Here is a 22,910-nt window from a genome sequence, read left to right as displayed (position 1 = left end):
AGGGTGCTCAGAGCCCCATCCAGCCTGGCCTGGGATGTCTCCAGGGATGGTTCATCCACCACCTCTCTGCCCAACCTGGGCCAGGCTCTCACCACCCTCAGGGCCAACAATTCCTTCCTCATGTCCGACCTGAATCTCCCTCCTTTAGTTTAAACATTTAGTTTAGACCTTCAGGTCATCTCCATCACTTCAAGCTCTATCTTGGGTCAGATAAACTTGTTTCACTCCTGAAATTCCCCATTTTGTTAGAGCCCCTGAGCCTTAGATCTCTCCTCTCCCCAGCACCCTTCCCTTCCCTGTTCCTCAGCTCTACGGGCACATTGCAATGGCAAGTCCAAGTGTAGCTGTCCCTATCGTCCCAAGCTGCTCCACGCTTCCCATTTTAGTCCTGCTGTTTCTGTAAAAGCCCAGAGCTCAGCGCTGAGACCTGCCAGTGATGAGGCTGCTACGCTTAACTAGTCCCCCAGCCGCCTCTCTATAAATAAACCTCAAACCTCCTATTGCCGCATCTCTGGGCCTGGGAAGCCCATACCAGCCCGGGGCGGGAAGGAGAGAGGGAAACCACTTCTGAAAAAGAAGCTTTTGGGCCATTTTTGCAGCTTGGTCACTGCAGTAAGGCCGAGTGCTTCTTCCCTGGGCCAAGGATGCTGGGCACGGGGCTCTGGGTGTTTTCTTGAAGCCAGGTGTTGTTTTGATGCCTCCTTCCCCTTGTCCCTCCTATCACCCTGATGTTCCTGAAGGAAGGAGTTGGTAGCAGAGTTTGGGGTTGATCGGGAATGCCGCCTCCTTCCCCTGTCAGTATATTTTCAGTCCGAAAGTGAGAAACTGAAACGAATCCTCAGCTAAGTGGAAACCAAGTGGTGTTCTTGTGTGCTGCAAATAAGAATTGTACCTCCAGGACCCACAGAAATTATTTCAGCCAAGTAAAACTGAAAAATATTGTTTCTATGCAGTGATCTTTCTGACTGAATCTGTATTATCTTGGAAAGGGCAAATCACTTAGCACTCTTTTCCTATTCCCTTTCTACCTTCCCCTCTGAAGACCTTTTCTGTCTGAGCTCTTTTTAAAGACATCTAATTTTGTTGTTAGCAGTTGCAGTTATAGCACTACAAAAATAATTCTAGAGACACCAAATTGAGTGAAATTAAATCTTCCCCTTATGGAAGGAGGCCAAACGGTTGGGCTCTCACTGCTTTATAAGGCAAGAGTCTCATAAATGAGACGGTTCTCTGTTTGCAGGGCTGGGGAGCTGCGGGTGTCCCCAGCCCGGGGGGACTCAACCTTCGTGTCCCCTCCAGCCCATGAGTGTCAGATGATGGTTCCTCTCCTTTGCTGGCATTCAGGAATCACCTGTAATCACTGGTTTGTAGCAGGGACCAGGTATTCACTATGGGTTTGTTACAAAGCCAGCATTGCCAAAGAGGATGTGACTGGAAAGAACCTCAGTCTCCTTTAAAACATTGCTCATTTTGGAGCTTATTCTCTGTCTCTACACCAGTGTGCAAAAGGAAATTGCCCCCAACTATGGCTGTAACACATCAAACTACAGCTTAAATATTTCCAATCTAAACTTGAGTCCTCTGGACGTTTTCAAGGGACCAGAACGTCATTGTCCGGGTCAGGGTAAAGTGTTTTTTCTGTCGTTTCTCAAAGCATCTCCTTCCCGCAGGTCTGCAAGGTGGTGAACGCCACGGCGCTGGCCTGCCTGGCCCCCCCGCTCACCCCCGAGTACCGGCCCGGCCTGGACGCCGTGGAGCGGCCGGATGAGTTTGGGTTTATCTTTAACAACGTGCAGTCCCTGCTCGTCTACAACGACACCAAGTTCATCTACTACCCCAACCCCACCTTTGAACTCCTGAGCCCAACAGGGGTGCTGGAGCAGAAGCCGGGGTCACCCATCATCCTGAAGGTAAGGAGACCCTCACCCCATGGGAAGAGGCAAAAGAAATCTTAGAGTAGTTTTATACTCTTTAGATAATGTGGTACGCTGGGTGGAGTCCCATCTTTTGCACGAGCTGGGGATGAGATGGAAACTGGAGAGATGCGCTGCATCTTTGTACAGTCTTCTGTCCCCTTGTCCCTAGGGCAGAAACCTGTGCCCACCCGCTCCGGGAGGAGCGAAGCTCAACTACACCGTCCTGATCGGAGAAACCCCCTGCGCCGTCACCGTCTCCGAGACGCAGCTGCTGTGCGAGCCGCCAAACCTCACCGGGCAGCACAAAGTGATGGTGAGGGACCGCACGTTCCCATCAGCATCCCTTCCCTCCCTCCTGCCCATCCTTTCTCCTCCTGCTCCCCGACTCGCTCTGATGCAATGTCTTGTCCAAGGATCGGTAGGGTTTTAGATCTTTATGGTTGTCTAATTCGAAGGTTAAAATATTGATGTGCATTAGCATGGAGAAGCTTCTTCCCTCCCCGAGATTCACCATCTACTATCAGAGCCTTCTAGAAGGACCAAATCTTCCTGGCAGTGCCTTCAGTGCCACGTACTTTTCTCCGGTGCTAATTGCTCTTCTGTCAGTAGGTGAGAGCATTTTCAGCGGGCTGTGTTCTCCCTCCAGCGGGGATTTTACCAGTCTTTGTAGCCAGACCTGGGCTGCCAAGCGGATGGAAAGGTTTTGCCTTTTCCCGAAGCAGCAGCAGCCAGGGACATCTGGACAATGTACTGGTCGGATCAACGGCCTCGTCCAGGATAACAGTCGGTGTCTAACTCCGCTTTGGTTTTGGGCATTGCTGGTTCGTCTGATCCGCTCGCAGACCAAGCACGCAGCTGCCGAAGGGCTTAAAGTAGAGCCCAAATGCAATCGTAACTGTGATTTATTTCCCTTTAAGTTCAGCATCCAAAACATATTCAGATTATCACAGTGTGATTCACAGAAGCACAACCCAGCTGAGAGCTGCTCGCATCTGTGGCCAGGGCACATCCAAGAACAGCCCATCCCAGCATTAACCTCCAGCGTGGTTGTTCTGTGGCTCTCACCTGGGGCTTTCTCTTCCCTCCTCTGTTCTCTCCTTCCAGTCGCTCTGGTTTCTTGTCAGGGAAATAATCACTGGGTTGCTAATGTCCGCAGTTTACAAAAGGGAGTTGAAAGCTTATAAAATGAAAGTCAAATGGAGCCATCAGATAATAAGAACAAAGCTCAGATAGTGAAGGGCTGGCACATTTATCATGACTTGAAGCCTGGCTGTGTTCGCATAGGCTGCACCCTCTGTGCTTGAAGGCAATCAGGGCTGCTAAAGCCTTGACTGAAACAAGTTCAGTGCATCCATAGGGGTCTGTACAGCCTGTGCTGTGTGTGTCCTGGCTGGGAAGGACAGACGAGGCTTTGGGACAGGCTGACACCCCCAACCAGAGCTGCTGGTTACCTGCATTGTGCTTTGCAGGTGCGTGTGGGTGGTATCATCTTCTCCCCCGGCTCGGTGAGCATCATCTCGGACAGCCTCCTGACCCTGCCCGCCATCGTCAGCATCGCCGCCGGAGGCAGCCTGCTCCTCATCATCGTCATCATCGTCCTCATCGCCTACAAGCGCAAATCCCGAGAGAACGACCTGACTCTCAAGAGGCTGCAGATGCAGATGGACAATCTCGAGTCCCGGGTGGCGCTGGAGTGCAAAGAGGGTCAGTACTGCCCGGGACCGGGCACTCTCTGGGTGCTGCCACCCCGAGCTCTCCTCCCCAGCTTTTCCCCACCGCAGTCACCCCATTTCTGCAGTGAGGAGCAGGGTGCGTGTCCCCGCGAGCTCTGCACGGAGGGAGGGCAGCGAACGGGTCAGCAGCAGCTCCGCTGCCTGATGCGCAGAGAATGGGATTAGAGCTTGATCCCGCTTAAGCGACATCCCTGGATCGCATCGCCAGAGCCCCGGGGTGCCGGGCACAATATGCCCCCTTGTCTAACGGCCTTTAAATAGAGGGCTCTTAAAAAAGGCACAGAGTGAGTGAAGGAGGTTCAGACCCCCGAGAAACAGCGTCTATCCCAAAGGGAAGGCAGGAGGGAAGCTGGTCCAGTCCCTCCTCTGTGCTATAAGATGTGAGCCTAGAGCAGTAAGAGGAGGTCTGGGGGATAGGAAGGAGCTCTTCAAGCATTTTTGCTGCTGGGAAATCCTGTGCGTTATTTGGAGTAGCCAGACCTGCCGCTTGCAGGCTTTAACACAGTCAAGTCTTGTCCTTTGCAAGCCTGGGCTGTAGGAGGTGGGCAGATATTGCTGTAGTTGGTGGGTTGAGACAGAAAAACATTCCGGGGAGAGCTGCTGCTGTTGTTTCATACGTCCTTCTAGCTGGAAGGGAGCTTAGTGAATCAAAGCAAAATAAATAGAAAGCAGCAAATTTCATACTGTGATTTCTGTGTATAGAGATAGTTGCATTGGATTTGTACAGCTGATTTTAAAAGGATAGCCTTGAAAGCATAGGACAAAAATGAGATGTATACAGGAGAGACCACATCCTCGGCATGGGCACAGCCTAGCTGGGGTACAGAGACCTTACCGAGCCAGCGTTTCGTACTTCGGAGAATGAACACAAGGACACATACAGCTGTATGACACGCTGATGTTATGTTACGAAAGGAAGAATAAATTCCTCCCTGACCCCTGCAGCAAGCAGTTTCTGCTTGGGTTTGATCTGCATCAGATTTGATTACTTTGGCAACTGTTGATAGAGGAGGAGGAGAAGAAGAAAGGAAAATACGGGAGGCACTGAGTGTTGAAAATAGACCCTCATTTCTATCTGCAGCCTTTAAAGGTGTTTTAGGTGTATGTACACAGGTGTGAACCGCATACAAATTCATACGCATCTTTTGTTCTCAGCATCTGCTCTGTGCAGCGTGTGCTCTCTTGCTCTTGGCTGCTGAGACAGCCTCTGAGGGTGAGGGTCTTCTCCAAATTGATTTCCAGAGCTGGCCCATTTCAGGTTGCTGCTGTGCCCCTGACGCAGCCAATCCCCCCCAGAACCTCTGCCCCGCAGCTCATGATGTTTCTCTGTCTCCTCCTCTTTTCCCCAAAATAGCTTTTGCAGAGCTGCAGACAGACATCAATGAATTAACCAGCGACCTGGATCGCTCTGGGATCCCGTACCTCGACTATCGGACCTATGCCATGAGGGTCCTTTTCCCCGGCATCGAGGACCATCCTGTCCTGCGGGAGCTGGAGGTGAGGAACAGGCTGTGTATGCCCCGGCCCTGCAGAACGTCCCTCAGGGAAGCCAGCATGAAACCTGAAGCACCTTTATACCTTCCACACCAAATCTTATTATATTTGAGGCACCCGGGTTAGCAGGATGAACTCCGAGTTCATTTTAATGAAGAACCTGGTGTTTCAGCTCCCATCACGCATGGCTTGCTTCCTTTCAGTTTCCTCCAGTGTTGCTTTAGTTTTATTTTACGGGGGTTTATATTGCTGTAGGCCAGCTGCAAAGCGTGCCAGATAAGTTATTGGTGTCCTTTTAAAGTCCTGAATCACCTGGGGGTGCAGGGGAAGGCTGGGAGCATCCTGCCCGGAGCATCCTGCATCCTCTCACTGCTGCTGTTCATGGCGTGTCCACAGGAGGGCAAGCGCCCTCCCGCCTGCCCGCCAGCGAGCGCTGGCATCTCCTGGCTTTGCCACCTTTATATGTAACGACAGAAATATGAGATTTTTACTGAGGATAAAGAAAAATTGGTAATATGAAAGGGTCCATCAGATCGCCTTGCAGATGGGCCATAATCACCTGTCAGAGTGCCGAAAATAAAAATGATGCTGCCTCAAGAAATATTATCAGCCACGGAGCATGGGGCTGCCCGGAGGTACCAGGCTTGGCGTTCCCTCTCAGAGCCTGGAATTGCTCCAGTAAATCCTCAAAGTCCAGTCGCCTTCACACAGGGAGTGGCCCAAATCTTCAGCCAGAGGCGTTAGAGGAAGAAATCTTGGTTGCTTGTCCTCCATACGGCTGCGTTGCTCTTCCAGGCAAGCACTGCATAGCATTAATGCAGCAAATCACATTCCTTTCCAGCACCGAGCAGCTGCTGTAGTGTTGGTAAAACTCAAGCAGGTTTTGAACCGGCCTCTCCCAGCCCATTCTCCTCCCTTGGCTTTTCCAGTCCCAAGCATTATGTTTGCTGTTTAAATTGCCAAATAAGCTGATGCTTAGCAAACAAATATGAATGCTTTTTATTTGTTTTCCTCATGAAAAACAGAATTGCAGAAGTGATAAATGTGTTGCCAATTACACAGTTGCTTAATTATGTAACGTTAGTAAAACCAATACATAAGTCTCCAAGATGTTTGGTAAAGAGTTGCTTAATGTAGTTCATCATTTTCACTTGTAATGAATTACTTGAATCTGCAACTGGCTGAAAGCCTCAATTAATTTTTTACACTTGTCCCATAATAAAGCAATAGTCTAAATTGGTATTTAATTTACTTACAAGAGTGTCACTTTTTGTGCAGAACAAGCAAAATTGTATGTCATTTATAGGGCCGTTAGCCTCCAAGCAGCAGCTTTATGGCATGCAGAGAGTGCAGCTTGGAGCAATGATTAAGGTGAGCCAGGCTGGGGGAGGATAAAAGGGGTGATGTTTGTTCAGGACTGACCAGAGACTGTGTTTGGGGATCCTGGCACCCTGAGAGATGGGTTAACCCCCCATAGTGATGGCAGTGCTGGTGCAGGGCTGCTCTCCAGACCCTCATCCTCCCATGCCGTGGCTGATGGGCCTGTCCTCCTCCACCGCAGGTCCAAGGGAACGGGCAGCAGAGCGTGGAGAAGGCCTTGAAGCTCTTTGCCCAGCTGATCAACAACAAAGTCTTCCTGCTGACCTTCATCCGGACGCTGGAGCTGCAGCGCAGCTTCTCCATGCGTGACCGTGGCAACGTGGCCTCGCTCATCATGACGGGGCTGCAGGGCAAGCTGGAGTACGCCACCGACGTGCTGAAGCAGCTGCTCTCCGACCTCATCGAGAAGAACCTGGAAAACAAGAACCACCCCAAACTGCTCCTGCGCAGGTACCACGGAAGGGACTGGGAACTTCAGGCTCTTAAGGGCAAGACATGATTTCTGACATGTCTATATGGTACTTTGGGTCATAGAGTCATTGCATAGTTTGGGTTGGAGGGACCTTCACGGCTCATCCAATGCCACCCCTGCCATGAGCAGGGACATCTGCACCAGCTCAGGGTGCTCAGAGCCCCGTCCAGCCTGGCCTGGGATGGCTCCAGGGATGGTTCATCCACCACCTCTCTGGCCAACCTGGGCCAGGCTCTCACCACCCTCAGGGCCAACAATTCCTTCCTCATGTCCCTGTCTCCCTGTATTATTGTGATGAGTAGAACATTGAAGACCTAGTGAGGAAAAGTACTGCTCAGATGGACAATGTCATGAATTGTCCATGGAGCCACATGCAGGCCAGACCAGCAGCTCCAAGTCAAAGGCTCCCCCTGTTCTCCATGTCATGTGCCACCTCTGTCTGTGTCCCTTTGGGTCCTGTTCCTGGCCGGTGGCAGGAACGTGGCTGCACCTGCAGCTCTGCCGGCATCTCGCTGGAGCGGGTGGATGAAGGCGAGGGGAGGATTTCACAGCTCTAGGAAAAACTCAGGGATTCCTCCAGCCATAATGAATATACTTGACAGGAAATTGCTTTAAATCTGGCTGTGTTTGCGGAGGCAATAACTCATCTCGGAAAAGGAAGCCGTCTTAATTTCCCTTGTGGTTTGACGAGTCGCTGGGAAGGCGTCTTCTGCCTCAGCCATCAATAATGACATTTCGCGGTGCTCCAAAAAATACACGGCCGGCAATGAGAGCTGTGTCTGCTCCTCCCGCAGCACCCAGCAAAGAGACGGGGCCGTAGGCAACACCGGGATTTACCCATTTCACGGGAAACCTGACCCTGGACATGTCCAGGAATGGGGCACCTACCACCTCCCCGTGCAACCTGTCCCAGTGGTTTACCATCCTCAGCGGGAAAAATCTGTTCCTTATATCTAGTGTGAATCTCCCCTCTTTAAGTTTAAAAGTATTGCCCCTTGTCCTATCACTATGGGCCTGGGGGCTCTTGGGTTGGCTTGGTGCACAAAACAGCCCAGTTGGAATGTGTTGCTTGGACTTCATAAGGAGCGATCAGCCATAAAGTGGAATATGTTTGGGGTTTTTTATTACGTTTTGAGCTCTGTGGTGGCAGCAGTTGGTAATTGGCACTCAGTTCTTTCTCTCTTTCTTCCACGACTACCCCTCACGGGAGGCAGCAGAAAAGTTGACGGGAAATCAAATAGCTGCTCTGGTTCCTGGCACAGAGAGCATCACACAGCAGTTTGGAGGCCTAGTTATAGCAGGGAAAATTAATAAAATACATATTTATTTTGGGGGTTCTCTCAGCTCTTTTTGTTTAGTTTTGTTTTATCCCCAATGCCTCAGAAAGGCGGAGGAGCAGCCAAGGGGCTGCTTGCTGGCGTCAGACTCCTTTGGAAAGTCTGGATTCTGCTTTGCCCTTGTTATGCAGTCAATATGAGAAGGGTTTTCTCCAAGTCTGGGGATTCTCCCCTGCCGTGTTAATCTTCAGGAGCTTCTTTTTTTCATTCTTAGAGGCAGATCTATAGCAGTGTTTCAGATACCAGCTCGGCCTCCCCGCGTAGGGAGGTCAGGCCCCGTGCTGGCAGGCTGGGCTTAAGGGCTGGCTTTACTGAGCCCGTTTCAAAGGCAGAGGCGGCCGGGGAAAGTATATACAGCAGCATTGTTCACAAGGAACCTGTGGTGCTCCAGCAGCAAGGAAGGTTCTGAGCAGCCCCTCTCCTCAGCCAGTGATGATTAACTGAATTCTTGGCCATCCCCTGGACCGATGTGCTGCAGATATCTCACGGCCTCAGTCTGCGTTGAATTGAAAGTGACATTCGGTGCTTGAAAGTAAGGAGAAATGATCCAAAGTGTTTCTTTTTGCTGCTCCGTTCAGCCGATCCCGTATTTCTGATTAAGAAATAAAAAGGAACAGCTAAGCATGGGACTATCTGATATCCTTCTCCCACACAACAAGCCCCAATTTCTGTCACTCATATTTCAGTTCTTTTTATGGTGTTGGTGTCAGGCCATGAGCAGCCAACAGTGACAGAACACAGCATTACTTCACTGGTAGGGCTCTCAGGAAACTCGCCAATTCTTAATTTAATATCCTATTAACAAAGTAGTTTATTAAATTAATATTCAGCTTGACATCCTGAATGTATAATTTTCTGGGGTTTTTTCACTTATTCTTTAGTTTGTATCACTGACTCTCCATTTTCCATGGCTCACTGGCACAGCACTGTAAGCGCTTCCCCTCCTTAATTGGGTGACTGAAATATTTTAAACAGGAGAACAATGCGCGTGTCAATTTGTAGGGTGAATTTTTAGGCAGTTAATCAATTCAGGCTTAAATTCTTTGGGGATCTGCAGACATTTTCACAAATTCCTGGCAGATGTTGCGATCCTAAGAGATGATGGATAATGTGACCCTCCCAGGTCCGTTTGCCGCCTGGTGTCAGGTTTTGTTTGCTGAAATCTGTGCCTCCCATTTCTACTTGATGTGCTTGACTTTGGGATCAAATCCTGTTGCTTCGATTGTGTGTGTTTTTCATTAAATGCCAGAGTTTTCAAACATGCTGTAGGAATACATACATGTCCTTAATTCCAGGCAGCAAAGCGAATGGGGGAGAATGGGGAAAGGGGTCTGCGCTTGGAGCATGGTCCCCAGAGGGAAGGATAGAATCGTAGAGTTGTTTTGGTTGGAAAAGACCCTCAAGATCATGGAGTCCAGCCGTTCCCCAGCCCTGGCACTGCCCCATGTCCTGAGAACCTCATGTCCGTCTGTCCATCCCTCCAGGGATGGTGACTCCAGCACTGCCCTGGGCAGCCTGTTCCAATGCCCCACAGCCCTTTGGGGAAGAAATTGTTCCCCAGATCCAACCTCAACCTCCCCTGGCGCAACTTGAGGCCGTTTCCTCTGCTCCTGGCGCTTGTTCCTGGGGAGCAGAGCCCGACCCCCCCGGCTCCAAGCTCCTTTCAGGCAGTTCAGAGATCAGAAGGTCTCCCCTCAGCTCCTGTTCTCCAGCTGAACCCCCCAGGTCCCTCAGCCACTCCCATCACACTTGTGCTCCAGCCCCTTCCCCTGCTCCATTGCTGCAGGGTGTGGGATCCGCTGCTCTGAGCTTGCTGAGATTTGGCCCAGATCCTGGTATCGCATGTGGCACAAGGGGAAGGCTGGTAGCGTCGGGAGCCAGGATGCCCGGGGTCGTGTTGGCAGCTGGCTCGGCTGCAGCAGAGCAGCTCTCCCTTGCTGGCAGCACGGCCTGCTCCCCACCCCCTGCCTGACCTGCAGGCTCGGGGCTCAGATGTGGCCTCTGAGACCCCCCTGGCACCAGCACAGCCACCCTGTCCCATGGAAAGGGGTCGTGATGCTTTAAAGAAAGTCTCCAGGTCCTGCAGAGCCAGCATTAAAAACTATCATTAGGAGGCATTGTATTTAAATTAGAGATAATCTCGGGCACAATGTGGGGAGAGGATGCTGGGTGGGACTGGGGAGAAAGCTGCAATTTTACTGCCATTGTCACTGTGCTGTCCCTGATTGCCAGCAACCGCTGCAAATCCCAGTGATTTACTGAGCCCAGGCTGTAATTTGCACCATGTGCAGGGAGCCGAGTGTCACCAGGCTCCCTGTCACCAGCCCCGTCAGGGCTGTGATGGGCTGTCAGCTGGGCGAGCTGCTGTCAGCTCCGTGCGATGGGGACGGCAGCTCCAGCCGCATCCTGCTGCTCATCTGCTCCGGAGCATCACGGGGGCTTTGCCAAGGTGCAGCTGAGCAGTGCCACTTGGGGACATCTGTGGCCTCTGATATGTGGTTTGGTTTTGTGTGTGACACGCGTGTCCTCCTGGCTTCCCTAGGACCGAGTCGGTGGCGGAGAAGATGCTGACAAACTGGTTTGCCTTCCTCCTCCACAAGTTCCTCAAGGTAAGGAGGGATGAAGCCAAGACCTTGCTGCTGCTTTGCTGTGTCACCCGCTGGCCGTCTCGGGGTGAATCTGGGCTTGTAACTCTTGGGTCAGGCTCCAGGTTAAATGCTGCAGCAGCAAGGCAGGGCAGCTGGAAATTTGCTCAGAAATCCTATACCTGAGGTTGCTGTCACAGACTCTGTGCTCAACCCTCAGATCGCCTGGTGCAATCCTCATGTAGTAGAGTTGTGTTGCACCTCTTCAGTACTTCAGAGAAATTCTCACTTACACCTCCCTGCCTGGGCTTCACTATTTTTTAACTTCATTTGTGGTTTTGGAAGCCCTGCAGAGGTTGCTTCATGGGAGTGAACACTGAGATCAAGATCTCAAATTCCCTTTTTACAACCATGCAGATTAATTAAGTAGAGACTTACCAAGCCAAAGACAACAGCATACCCACCAAGAAATGGAGCTCGTGGTTTTGGCTGCCTTCTCCAGGAGCTGCTGGGGGCTGAGCCTGGATTGCACTTGTGCTAAAGCTTGAGTCAGTGGAACTGCACCTCTGCTGCAATTAATCATGTGCAAAACCCGTCTGCACCCCGGCCGAGATGCTCCTTCCCCTCTGTGTTAGCTCTGCTGTCTGTGTCGTTGTGCAGGAATGTGCTGGAGAGCCGCTCTTCATGCTCTACTGCGCCATCAAGCAGCAGATGGAGAAAGGTCCCATCGATGCCATCACAGGAGAAGCCCGTTACTCCCTCAGCGAGGACAAGCTGATCCGGCAGCAAATTGAGTACAAGACTCTGGTGAGTGATCGGTCCAGAAGCTGCCATTGAATTCCTTCTGTCTTCCCCGCAGGGACGTGAGCTGTTCTGACCTTTAGGCCGATGGTTAGGACACTATCATGAAGCACAAGTGTTGCCAATAAAGCCTCATGCTGCCCGAGTCAGCCACATCCCTCATTTGCAGGTACAAATAGCCTGAGCTAGGCTTTGGAAAGGCACAGTTTGAGGTGAGCATTTTAATCTCCCTGTGCACTGACCACTTCCCTTCCTCTAGCAAATGAAAATGGACATCCAGGATTCCTGTCTTAATCGTTGTACAGATGTCATAAATGCAGCAGAATGGTGCAAATAGGGACGCAGCATTTTTTTATGCGAACAGGCAGTTGTGACAGATGTGGTTACAGTTCTCCTGGATGACTGTCTGAAGCCCTTTAGAGCATGGTGTGGTTCTCCTTTCTTTCCAGATCCTCAACTGCGTGAACCCAGATAATGAGAACAGCCCAGAGATCCCTGTGAAGGTGCTGAACTGTGATACCATCACTCAAGTCAAAGAGAAGATCCTTGACGCAGTGTACAAAAACGTCCCGTATTCGCAAAGACCAAGAGCTGTTGACATGGACTTGGGTAGGACCTTCCCTGCCTCATAGGAAGGGGAAGATCAGAGGGATTGTTATTATCAGTGATTCTTGGTGGGTTTTGCAGGGCTTAAAAGTTGGAGCTCAGGCTGCATAACGACATGGGGGGCAGAGGGGCTGGGAGGGTCCTGCACCTTAATTTAGCTAAAACGCTGTGGAACCCTATGCATAGGAATCGAAATGCTGCACTTTGCTGCAAGAAAGTTATCAGTGTGACCTTCCTGTGAGATTTAGGAGCAGAATTTAGCTTTCTCTGGAAGGTGGGATTTTCTACCAGCTCATCCGTCCAGAAGTTACATTGGATAGAGCCTGTTGGTGCCTTTTCCCTGTCTGACCGTCGTGTCCGCCGGGTTTGTGCCTCTCTCGCAGAGTGGCGGCAGGGCCGGATAGCTCGCGTGGTCCTGCAAGACGAAGACATCACCACCAAGATTGAAGGAGATTGGAAGCGTCTGAACACCTTGATGCATTATCAGGTAAGAAAGCAGCCCCAGCAGACACCTCCCAGAAAGCCACCAGGAGGGAAGGAAACAAAAATTTAATTCCCAAGGATATTGACAAGACAGATGGGGAGGTCTCATTTGTATGATAAAGCAGAAGGGTTCAATGTGCTTTGGGAAAGCAACCTTGACGTGGATCACCCGATCTGATGCAAAGCGCAGGCTGCAGCGGCAGCTCGGCCCTCGTATCCGTGATCTTCCCACGTGGTGACTCTTGAGCATCGTGCAAGAAGAAGGGAAACAGAGCAAATACTTCACGTAATTGTCACATGGGAGGGTTGATGGAGTGCTGTGGGCAAGTACAGGATGAGGCCAGCTCAAAAAATGCTGAATATCAGGGCTGCTTCTTGACAGAGTGACATCAAACCTCATAAGTCCCAGACCTAGTCTTGCAAGCCAAGCAACAGTTTTGCCGCTAAAGCCATGTAAAACAAAGCCAGACAATGAAGATGCACTGGCCAGGGTGGGTGAGATGACCTAAGAACTTGTTGCCATCTTTAGTTTTCGCATTTTTGCGTGTCCCAGGCTGCCCTGAGTAGGTGTGTATCTGTTGGAAAGGGCTTCATATGGTGTGTGGAAGATGGAAAGGGAGGTAAAGACGGAGCTGAGGAAGGTTTGGTTAGAGAGAATCAAAGGCTTTTACTCAAAGCTTGTCTGCAGCAGAGGATAACTGCATTAATTGGGACCTGTAACCTACTACTGTCCATCACTGCCTACACAGAAGTGTTTAGTATTTAATCTGGCATCTTTCCCTGCTTATACACCATCTCAAGTCCATCAGCGTGACTCACGCTGTGTAAGTTGAATGTGAGCCAGTATTGACAGGAGCCGTGCAATCAGGGAGCGAGGCCGAGAGAATGGCATAAATATGCAAAGTGCATGTAAAAAAGCACCTCGAGGGTCAACTTTTGCAAGCAACCCGAAGGATTTAAACACAGATTACTGTGCCGTGCCTTAGGAGTTGTGCAGATGAATTCCATTGTTTCTAAAACCTGTTTTACCTGACAGTCGCAAGGGATTAACCAACCTGCAGGGAAGCAGCGAGACTTTATTATGCCTTGATCTTTCAAAGTTATTTTAAGGCAGTCGCAAGCGAAATCCCTGTTTGTCTGATGTGTGTTGGGTGCGAGGGGAGGGAGCTCTTTCATTTGAGTGCCTGTGGGAAAAGCCCAGCCACAAGTTTACCCTGAAAATAACCAAAACCCTTGCAGCACTCAGGATGCTGCAGCTCTTCCTGCCATTGGGGTGTCAGGTTTGCCTTGGAACAAACAGAAGTTTGCTGCCAAACATCTAAACAGGTACCACTCGCACGTGTCTCTCTGTGCTCTGGCCCGAGCTGTTTCAGCCATCGAAAGGAGCCAAGTTCTCTGCACTGCAATGGAAATCTTGTCAAGGCAGAGCTTTTGCCAAAAACAAACAGCTTTTTGGGTTTTTTTCCCTTTTTTGGTATTCCTACCAGTTGTCTTTATTGTTGGTCAGATGCCGTCTGCTTCTGTCCGCTGACCTGAAGGCAAAGCAGTCTGTGGTTTTGCCCGCAGTATTTGGAGATGCACACCTGGTAACACCAGGAATTTTGCAGTATTTTGCAGTATTTTGGCGAGGTGCAGTCACCTTGGAGCAAAGGACCAAACCAGGCAGTTATTTAATTCCAAGAGATTCTCAGCTCCACACTTGGCTGCTGGATTTTGACACTCTTACTTTGGTTTTCTACATGTTTAGGATGATTAAAATACAATACGTATCTGCATCAGCGGATAGAACGTATTGCAAAATACGTTGCATACATCGTATGCAAAAGGCAGATTGGATTTAAAAGGAAATATTCATCTTTCTGTAATATTTCTGAAGCGCTTTATAGAATTATCTAGAGAACTGTATGCCTGCTGCTTATTTCTTCATTTATAAAAATAGATGTATAGGTTAAATAGGTATGATTCTTTGTTAAATTATCTGGAGCTTTTAAACTAAGTTGTAAGGAATTGTATTCCATTTGTGTAGTATCCTTTTGGTTTCCTGGCTATTAAACTCCATGGGAGAGTCTCAAGGAAAATGAAACACTGAATTTAATATCAAATGATTTACAGTGTCTCATGCAGGGTTAACTCCGAGGCAGCAGAGCATGAATACCTGTCAGCCTGGAAGGGCCAAGAGGCTAGAAAACTATTTTAAAGGAAAAATTAGAAGCAGAGAGGGAAGATTTGCATGGAAAATAGACCGGGGAGCTGAGGGTGGCTTGGCCATGGGGCCAGCATCCTTGCTGCGTCGTCACTGCATCCTTGCTGCATCATCACTACATCCTTGCTGCATCATCACTGCATCCTTGCTGCATCATCGCTGCATCCTCGCTACCCCCATGCAAATGCAGTTTTAGTGGCTGGGCTTCTGCACCCCTGCTCTCCCCGCTCCAGGTTTTGCTTCTCTTGAAGGTGTTTTGTGCAGCACGTTTCCAGCTTGTCGAAGAACCGGCATATTTATAAAGTTGTAAACCAGCCAGGCAGCTTCGCAGGCATCTCTGGGGTTTAATGGGAGTGTGGCAACAGCAGAGCGAGATGGGAAACGAATGTGTGTTCCATCTGATGCTAATTTACACGCCGGTGTTTTTTTAGCTGACAAGAGCCATTCGACCCAAAATTTAGAGAGTGAGAGTGCTCCGTGCGTGTGTGGAATTGCTAATGGCTCTCTCCCAGTTAACCACAGCACTGCTGGAAATGGATCCCAGTGCGGCGCTGGGGAGCTGCTGCCGGCGCATTCAGGTTTCTCCCTCGTGAAATTCAACTGAAGTGGCAGCTAATAACAGCCTGAGAAAATAATATCACCACTGATAGTTTCTTAATAAATTCGATGAAGTGAGGCAGGAGCAGAAGAGGAAATAATGGAGGTGTTTGAAGTGTTTTGCTTAGAAATATCTCACTTTCGTACTGTGAAACACGAGTCACCGTTATTTCCACTATCACTAGCGCTAATAATTCTCATTTACATGAAACCTTTCATCATAATGGCAGCCAAAGTCGTGATGGAATTGACCTGCTGTGTGCAGGTCACTTGGGGGCAGCATTTTGTACAAAAACCTCTTCTGCTGGGGGAGCAAAATCCGGCTGCTGCCCCCGACTTTCCCTGGGAGCGAGTCCCTCGCAGGACTCGTGGCAAATAATGGAGGACTTAGCCCCAAAAGCGATTTCTCCGGCATGAAGGGGCGTTTCTGCTGTACAGCTCTTCTAAGCGATGGGTTTGTTGGCCGGTCCATCAGCCCGCGAGATGCAGTGACTCCGCTCGCTGCCCCCTGGCCGTGCTGCACCACGAGTTCAAGATTAAAAGACACTCAGGCCCGTTCCCTGGAAACCTGCAGATTCTTAATTAAGGGAAATACGTTTAAAAACTTGCAGTGACTACTGGATTTATAGGGAGGATAAAATTAAACATGGCTACTAAAATCTGCTATAACAGAATCTTGTTAGCACTGATGTTCATTTATAGTTTGACTTGCAAGCATTTAATTCCTTCTCTGGTGCAGCAGAGGGGCTGACAATTTAATACCCTGAAAGATGGCTTGATGACTTGCCCAGCTGTAAATCAAACTTTTAAAGTTCCTAAAAATTGCTAAAATAAAAAATGGTTTAATAGGAATGCTTTATGGTCTGTAACGTTATTATAGCCATTTTACTCCCTCTGCATTGTTACTTTAATTGGATCACAACAATTCTTGAGATTCTCATTTTTATTGGAGAAAATGCAATCTTAAATCACAACGACCAAAAGCATCTTCAATACATCTTTTGATTTATCGCTCCTTTCCTCCAGCGCCTTTGCTGCAGAGCAGTTGCTGCCCCAGGACAGAGCTCCCCGTGCCCTGGGGACCCCGTCCCGTGCACAGGATGGGCCCTGGGGACTCACTTGCCTTAGCAGGGCTACAAAGACATTGAGGGGTCTGGAGCATCTTTCTGATGAGGAAAGGCGGAGAGAGCTGGAGATGAGAAGCTGAGAGAGATCTGATCAATATGATCAATATCTCAGGGTGGGTGTCAGAGGATGGACCAGACTCTGTTCAGTGGTGCCCAACGCCAGGGTGAGGGGCAACGGGCACAGACTGAAACACAGAAGGCTCCATGTGAACACGAGGAGAAACTTGTTTGCTGGGAGGTGCCAGAGCCTGGCCCAGGCTGCCCAGAGCGGGTGTGGAGTCTCCTTCTCTGAGACATTCAAACCCCCTGGACCCACCTGTGTGATCTGCTCTGTGACCCTGCGTGAGCAGGTGGACTGAGGGATCTACAGAGATCCCTTCAACCCCAACCAGCCTGGGGTTCTGTGACTCTGCAGCCTGCCTTTGCTGGATGAACAGCTGGTGATCGCAGTGCAGACAGTGGATCTCACTGATCTTCTCTTTCTTCGCCTCCCCAGGTATCAGACCGCTCCGTTGTGGCTCTCGTTCCCAAACAGACCTCTTCCTACAATATTCCTGCTTCTGCCAGTATATCCCGGACGTCTATTAGCAGATACGGTAAGAAGCAGAGTGAAGGGCTGGGAGATGATGGCTCACGGATACAACTGGGCTGTGCTGCACATTTCAGAGCCAACCTGGAGCTTGCGGCTCCAGAATGTATCTGGATGGGGCCAGTGTGGATGCTGCCTTTGTTGCAGGAGGGGCAACACCTTAAGGGAATTAGGTGGGGAAAAAGCAGCAGCTTCCCCCAAAGGACCACACCACATCAGCCGAAATGGAAGTACTTTCATGCACCAAATAGCAAAAGTTCCTTGGCTTCTGTTTTTTTGCAAAGGCTTTTCCATCTATAAGCACAACAGCAAAAAGACCAGAGAAGCTGAGAGGAGAGAAAAGGAAATGCCAAGCACAACATGAGCAGCTTTTGGAAATGTGAGTCTTGGAAAAGCCCAGGGAAAAGCTTCTGGCTCAGAGGGGATGGATGCTGCAGAGCACCCAGGGGTGCAGCTTCATCACCCTTCCATGGCTGCACCCCAGAAAAGCCCGATTCCTTCATCTAGTTCATCTCTTAGTTGGAGGATCCTGAATTCTTAGCTAACGGGTCAGAAATGGGCAACGGCAATCTTAACTCTGCACGCTTGGATGTGCACACCCGGGAATTCACTATTTGCATAATAGCGGGCTCGGCGCTCTGCAGAGGGTCCCTGAGGACACCGCAGCCCGAGTAAATGAGTCTGTGTGGTGCCAGGTGCACGTTTATAGCACTAAATCCCCAATAATCGTAATAATGTACTTCCATAAAAGGCAGCAGTGGCAAAATCTCTAGTGCGCTGATCTTTTATTATCTTTCATTTTACGGAGTGTTTTACAAACGAGGTGTCTCCTGATGAACCCGTCTCCTTCTCTTGTTTATAGCACCCAAAATAACATGGGGTTTACAGGACAGTCTTGAGGGGAAAGCCAGAAGAAAAGGTGTTTTTCCCTATGAGGTAGAGTCCAGCTGAGGGTCCAGTGCTTCCTACACTTCAGGTGATGGAAAAACCAAGGCTGGATCACACAACCTGAGTCCTCAGCGCTCCCTGATCTGTGTCAGATGGAAAAGCATTTGTTATCTACTGATATGAACTATCGTTGCTCATGTGAAGATTAATACTTGTAATTGTGCAGACAGAATTTCAATTAGATGCTTATTTACTTCCCCCACTATATATCAGTACAGACCTATGTTTAAAAATAGAATTACTAGATGCTTCCCTAGCTGTCCCACTGTCTGTCTCCTTAATTATATCAGCTGGAGCACTCATTTATCTAAGCCTTAATCAGGGATGAAAATCTAGCTAGTTTGGTAATGACTTGCATATTTCCTTCAGCTGATTTATGATTGATCCCCTTACCCTTGCTGAGGAGGGTGAGCTAAACTTGAGTAAAATGCACAAGGTTCCCAGAGAACAAAGGAATTTAGTGAGAGGAAAAGAACTGGTTGAGCTTCTCAGCCCCATGTCTCAGCTTGAAGACATCATGGATGGGGTCCATGGAGGTTATTTGCGTTATTTGGGAGGTTAAATACAGGGTGTTTCAACAAGGTGGACCCAGTTTGTAGTTTCAGGGTCTTTGCAATTGGGTCCGTCTCTTTGAGAAGAGATGGGGGAATGAAGAAGGGGTTTGCTTGGAGCATGACCAACTTTTCTTGGACTAGATGACCTTCAGAAGTCCCTTCCAACACAAACTCTTCTACAATTCTCTTCCCGTGGTTCAGACTCCACTTTCCGCTACACCGGCAGCCCCGACAGCCTGCGCTCCCGAGCCCCCATGATCACCCCCGACCTGGAGAGCGGGGTCAAGGTCTGGCACTTGGTCAAAAACCACGACCACGGAGACCAGAAGGAAGGAGACCGGGGCAGTAAGATGGTGTCTGAGATCTACCTGACCAGGCTATTAGCTACAAAGGTAACTGCTGTGCGCTAAGTTCGCTTGGAGATCCTTCTAGACGCCGGGGGTCCTGCACGGTCCCTAATGATGCTTAGCTCCCGGGGGCGGGGGGACTGTCCCTTGTCCCTGCCAGGCTTTCCTGGGCCCCAGACATTATGCGGCTTCTGGAGCAGCAACAGAAACACAGCCCAGATTTCCTCACGCTGCAAAGTGTTTGCTGCAATACTTCATTCTTCTGCACGGTATTAAAACACAAAGGGTTAGAGAGACGCAGCAGCGCTTGTGAATATTTAACCCATTTCCCTGGCCAGAGAGAGTTTTCCTGCCTTTAACCATGTATTAATCACTGTAGATAATGCTTTTGAAAGCAAAATAAATTGGTTTAGGTTAGAAATAAAGAGAAGGTGCAGTAGCTGCAGGCTGGAGTATTCCCTGGGGGACAGCATTCCTAAAGACCCCAAACTTATTTATTCCTGTGGGATGCGTGGCAGCTCTTTGCGGGGCCGTGCAGAGCTGGCAATGCCATCTGGCGTCCCCTCCTGCCACCGCTGCTTAACCGAGCGTGTGCCCGTCCCTCCCTTCCCCTTCTCGGTCGCTGCTCCCATCAGGGTACGCTGCAGAAATTCGTGGACGACTTGTTTGAGACGCTGTTCAGCACCGTGCACCGCGGCAGCGCGCTCCCGCTGGCCATCAAGTACATGTTCGATTTCTTGGATGAGCAGGCAGATAAGCACGGCATCCACGACACCGACGTGAGGCACACGTGGAAGAGCAATTGGTAAGAAGGGAGGAGGGTGGAAGAGGGGGCAGACCTGAGTATTGAGCAATTGAGCATCCGAGGGAAACAGCAGAAGTGGGGAAGAGCTTTGGGAAGGCTGGAAGTATCCAAGTCCCGTAGCTCCGAAGCGTGAGGTGAACCACAAAGCCATGATGATGCTTTTCAGCCGCTGTCTCAGGTTTGGGGGTTGATCCTGGTTCCTGCTCCCCGTGCACACACGAGCTCAATCCCGCATTAAACCACAAGCCCCACAAATGTGAGTTCTCTGCTCGGGTGGGAGCTGGCGCTGGCTTTGGGCTGTAGATCCACACGCCTGGACTTTGGAAATAGGGATTGCTGAGCCAGTTTGCTCACAGGGAGCAGGGAGGAGGTGACACGAGGGGAAGGAGCCAGCCCTGCGTGCGGTGACATGGGCTGCAGCCGGGTTCAGCCTTCTCCAAACAACGGGAGCTCTCACGTCTCTGCCTCTGCCGTTATTTTAGGATTAAAAGCTCTGTGGGTTAGAAATTTACTTCTGCAAGGAGGAAAAAAATGTACCGAAAATGCTTGCTCCCCGAAGGTTTTGTATTTTCCCCCGAGTCCCTCATGGTTTAAAAAGCCTCTTAATCATCACGGCTGCAAAAGCTGGGTTCCCCGCTAAGGCTGTGGGAAGCGAAAAACAATTTCTTGAAAGCTTTAGAAGGAGTTATTAGGATAAAAACTCTTTAATCACAAAAAAAAAAGAGACAAAGCAATAAGAAAGAAAGCGCCGACTGGCAAACGTTGCTCTGCCAGAGCGGTTGGACCGTGTGGAGCCCCCGTCCTTCCTTCTGCCCTGGGGCACGGGGGCTTGGGAGACAAAACTAATGCTTTGGTTGGCTGCAGCATTCCCAGAAAGGGAATTTTGGTGGGGAGATAGGAGAAGGGCACTGGAGCAGCTCAAATCAAACAGGGGCTTGGAAGAGAGAAGCGGGGTCAGGGGAGCTGGGGTGCGCTGAGCCGCTCGCCTGCAGCGCAGCAAGAGTTAAGGCTGAAACCTTCCGCGCAGCTTGCTGGAGAGATGGAGAGAGCTGAGACTTGAAAGGTAATAGAAAGCAGCAGCTGCTTTTTTGATCCTGCTATACAGCCAAAGAAAAAAAGGAATAATAATTCGCCTTTGATTGCAAAGGCCTCGGGATCTGGGGACAAAGCCTCTGATGCCTGCTGCACCGCTGGCAGGTGATGGGCTGCAGTGTGGCCGGGCAGCGGCTGATCGGTGCGGGGACGGCGGCACCGCTGACCCCCTCTCTAACGAACTGGGTTTAATGGGCTCCTCATGGAGACGCTTGCCCGGTTCCTCCGACAGCCTCTCAGCTCTGCCCTGCACACTGTTCTGCGCAGGATCTGACCCCAGAGCAGCTCCCAGGCACACAGGGCAGCAGGTCCAGTCCAGGCATCTCAGGACCCATCGCAGACAATCCAGGCAGGACTGGGCTAACTGGTGTGTGATGGAGGTGCTACTCAGACTGCTGCTGCTTCCGACCATTTGTATTCTGCAGCAAATGTCTATTTGTAGCTTTTGCCTTAACATCTAATTTTGTTCCTTGATTTCCCTACAGTCTGCCCCTTCGATTCTGGGTGAACGTCATCAAAAACCCCCAGTTTGTGTTTGATATCCACAAAGGCAGCATTACGGACGCCTGCCTCTCTGTCGTGGCTCAGACCTTCATGGATTCCTGCTCCACCTCGGAGCATCGTCTGGGCAAGGATTCTCCTTCCAACAAGCTGCTGTACGCCAAGGACATCCCCAGCTATAAGAGCTGGGTGGAGAGGTGAGAGGCAATACATGGGTGCAGGGCTGGCTTGGGTGCTCCAGTCCCATCTGACCCCCTGCACGGAGCAGCTTCGCTCTCAGTGGCCGAGGATGCAGCGCGGTGGCTCTTGCAGTAACCTGGTGGCACAGCCCAGCCCTGCTGAGCAGCTTGTTACAGACCAGGATCCCATTTTGCTCTATCATGGAACCGTTTAGGTTGAAGGGACCTTCCCAGCTCCCCCAGTGCCCCCCCTGCCATGAGCAGGGACATCTTCACCAGCTCAGGGTGCTCAGAGCCCCGTCCAGCCTGGCCTGGGATGTCTCCAGGGATGGTTCATCCACCACCTCTCTGGCCAACCTGGGCCAGGCTCTCACCGCTCTCAGGGCCAACAATTTCTTCCTCATGTCCAACCTGGATCTCCTTAGTTTAAAATCATCACCCCTTGTCCTATTGCAACAGGCCCTGCTCAAAAGTCTGTCCCCATCTTTCTTATCAGCCCCTCTGAAGTACAGAAAGGCTGCAATAAGGTCTCCCTGGAGCCTCCTCTTGTCCAGCTGAACACCCAAACTCTCTCAGCTTGTCCTCAGAGAGATATTCCATCCCCTGATCATTTTTGTGGCCTCCTCTGGCCCCTCTCCAACACTCCATGTCTTTCATAAAATGAAATTCCATCCTTTTCCCCGCAGCGCTTAGTTTAAATCCCAAGGAGAAGAGGGGCGTTTGGAGCCTCTGTGTTTCTCACGGCCGCCCTCGGCCCTTCCTTCCCGCAGGTATTACGCAGACATCGCCAAGCTCCCCGCCATCAGCGACCAGGACATGAACGCCTACCTCGCCGAGCAGTCGCGCCTGCACTCCGCCGAGTTCAACATGCTGAGCGCGCTCAACGAGATCTACTCCTACGTCAGCAAGTACAGCGAGGAGGTGGGTATCCCTGGGTGGGCACGGAGTCTGGGGGGGGATGAGATGCTCTGTGGGGTGGTGGGTCAGGCAGGGATCCCCTTGGTGCCCCCTTGAACTTCGTCTTCCTCCTCGATGCAGAACCACCGCGTCTTTGCATCACTGCTGCCCCGCTCTGTTCTGTTCGTGCACAAATTGGTTCAGGTCCTGTAGTATACTTTCCAGGGGGACTGAGGGCTAAAATGTTGTGGGAGCAAAGGCATC

General features: G+C 50.5%; 1 protein-coding gene across 1 annotated transcript in view; it reads left to right on the top strand.

Annotated features, from left to right (window-relative positions):
* Window positions 1–22,910, top strand: part of PLXNA2 (plexin A2) — a 138,754-nt gene that overhangs the window by 112,850 nt on the left and 2,994 nt on the right. Inside the window, exons 18-31 of the mRNA XM_082069170.1 lie at window positions 1,671–1,910; window positions 2,086–2,229; window positions 3,386–3,620; window positions 5,004–5,146; window positions 6,705–6,973; window positions 10,875–10,941; window positions 11,578–11,724; window positions 12,168–12,327; window positions 12,708–12,811; window positions 17,231–17,330; window positions 19,027–19,217; window positions 19,808–19,977; window positions 21,555–21,767; window positions 22,520–22,670. Coding sequence (XP_081925296.1) covers window positions 1,671–1,910; window positions 2,086–2,229; window positions 3,386–3,620; window positions 5,004–5,146; window positions 6,705–6,973; window positions 10,875–10,941; window positions 11,578–11,724; window positions 12,168–12,327; window positions 12,708–12,811; window positions 17,231–17,330; window positions 19,027–19,217; window positions 19,808–19,977; window positions 21,555–21,767; window positions 22,520–22,670 — 2,334 coding nt within the window. The remainder of the gene's footprint in view (window positions 1–1,670; window positions 1,911–2,085; window positions 2,230–3,385; window positions 3,621–5,003; window positions 5,147–6,704; window positions 6,974–10,874; window positions 10,942–11,577; window positions 11,725–12,167; window positions 12,328–12,707; window positions 12,812–17,230; window positions 17,331–19,026; window positions 19,218–19,807; window positions 19,978–21,554; window positions 21,768–22,519; window positions 22,671–22,910) is intronic.

The sequence above is a fragment of the Streptopelia decaocto genome (genome assembly GCF_964273445.1).
Source record: "Streptopelia decaocto genome assembly, chromosome: 19".
Taxonomy (NCBI): domain Eukaryota; kingdom Metazoa; phylum Chordata; class Aves; order Columbiformes; family Columbidae; genus Streptopelia; species Streptopelia decaocto.
This window is presented reverse-complemented; position numbering and strand designations above follow the sequence as displayed.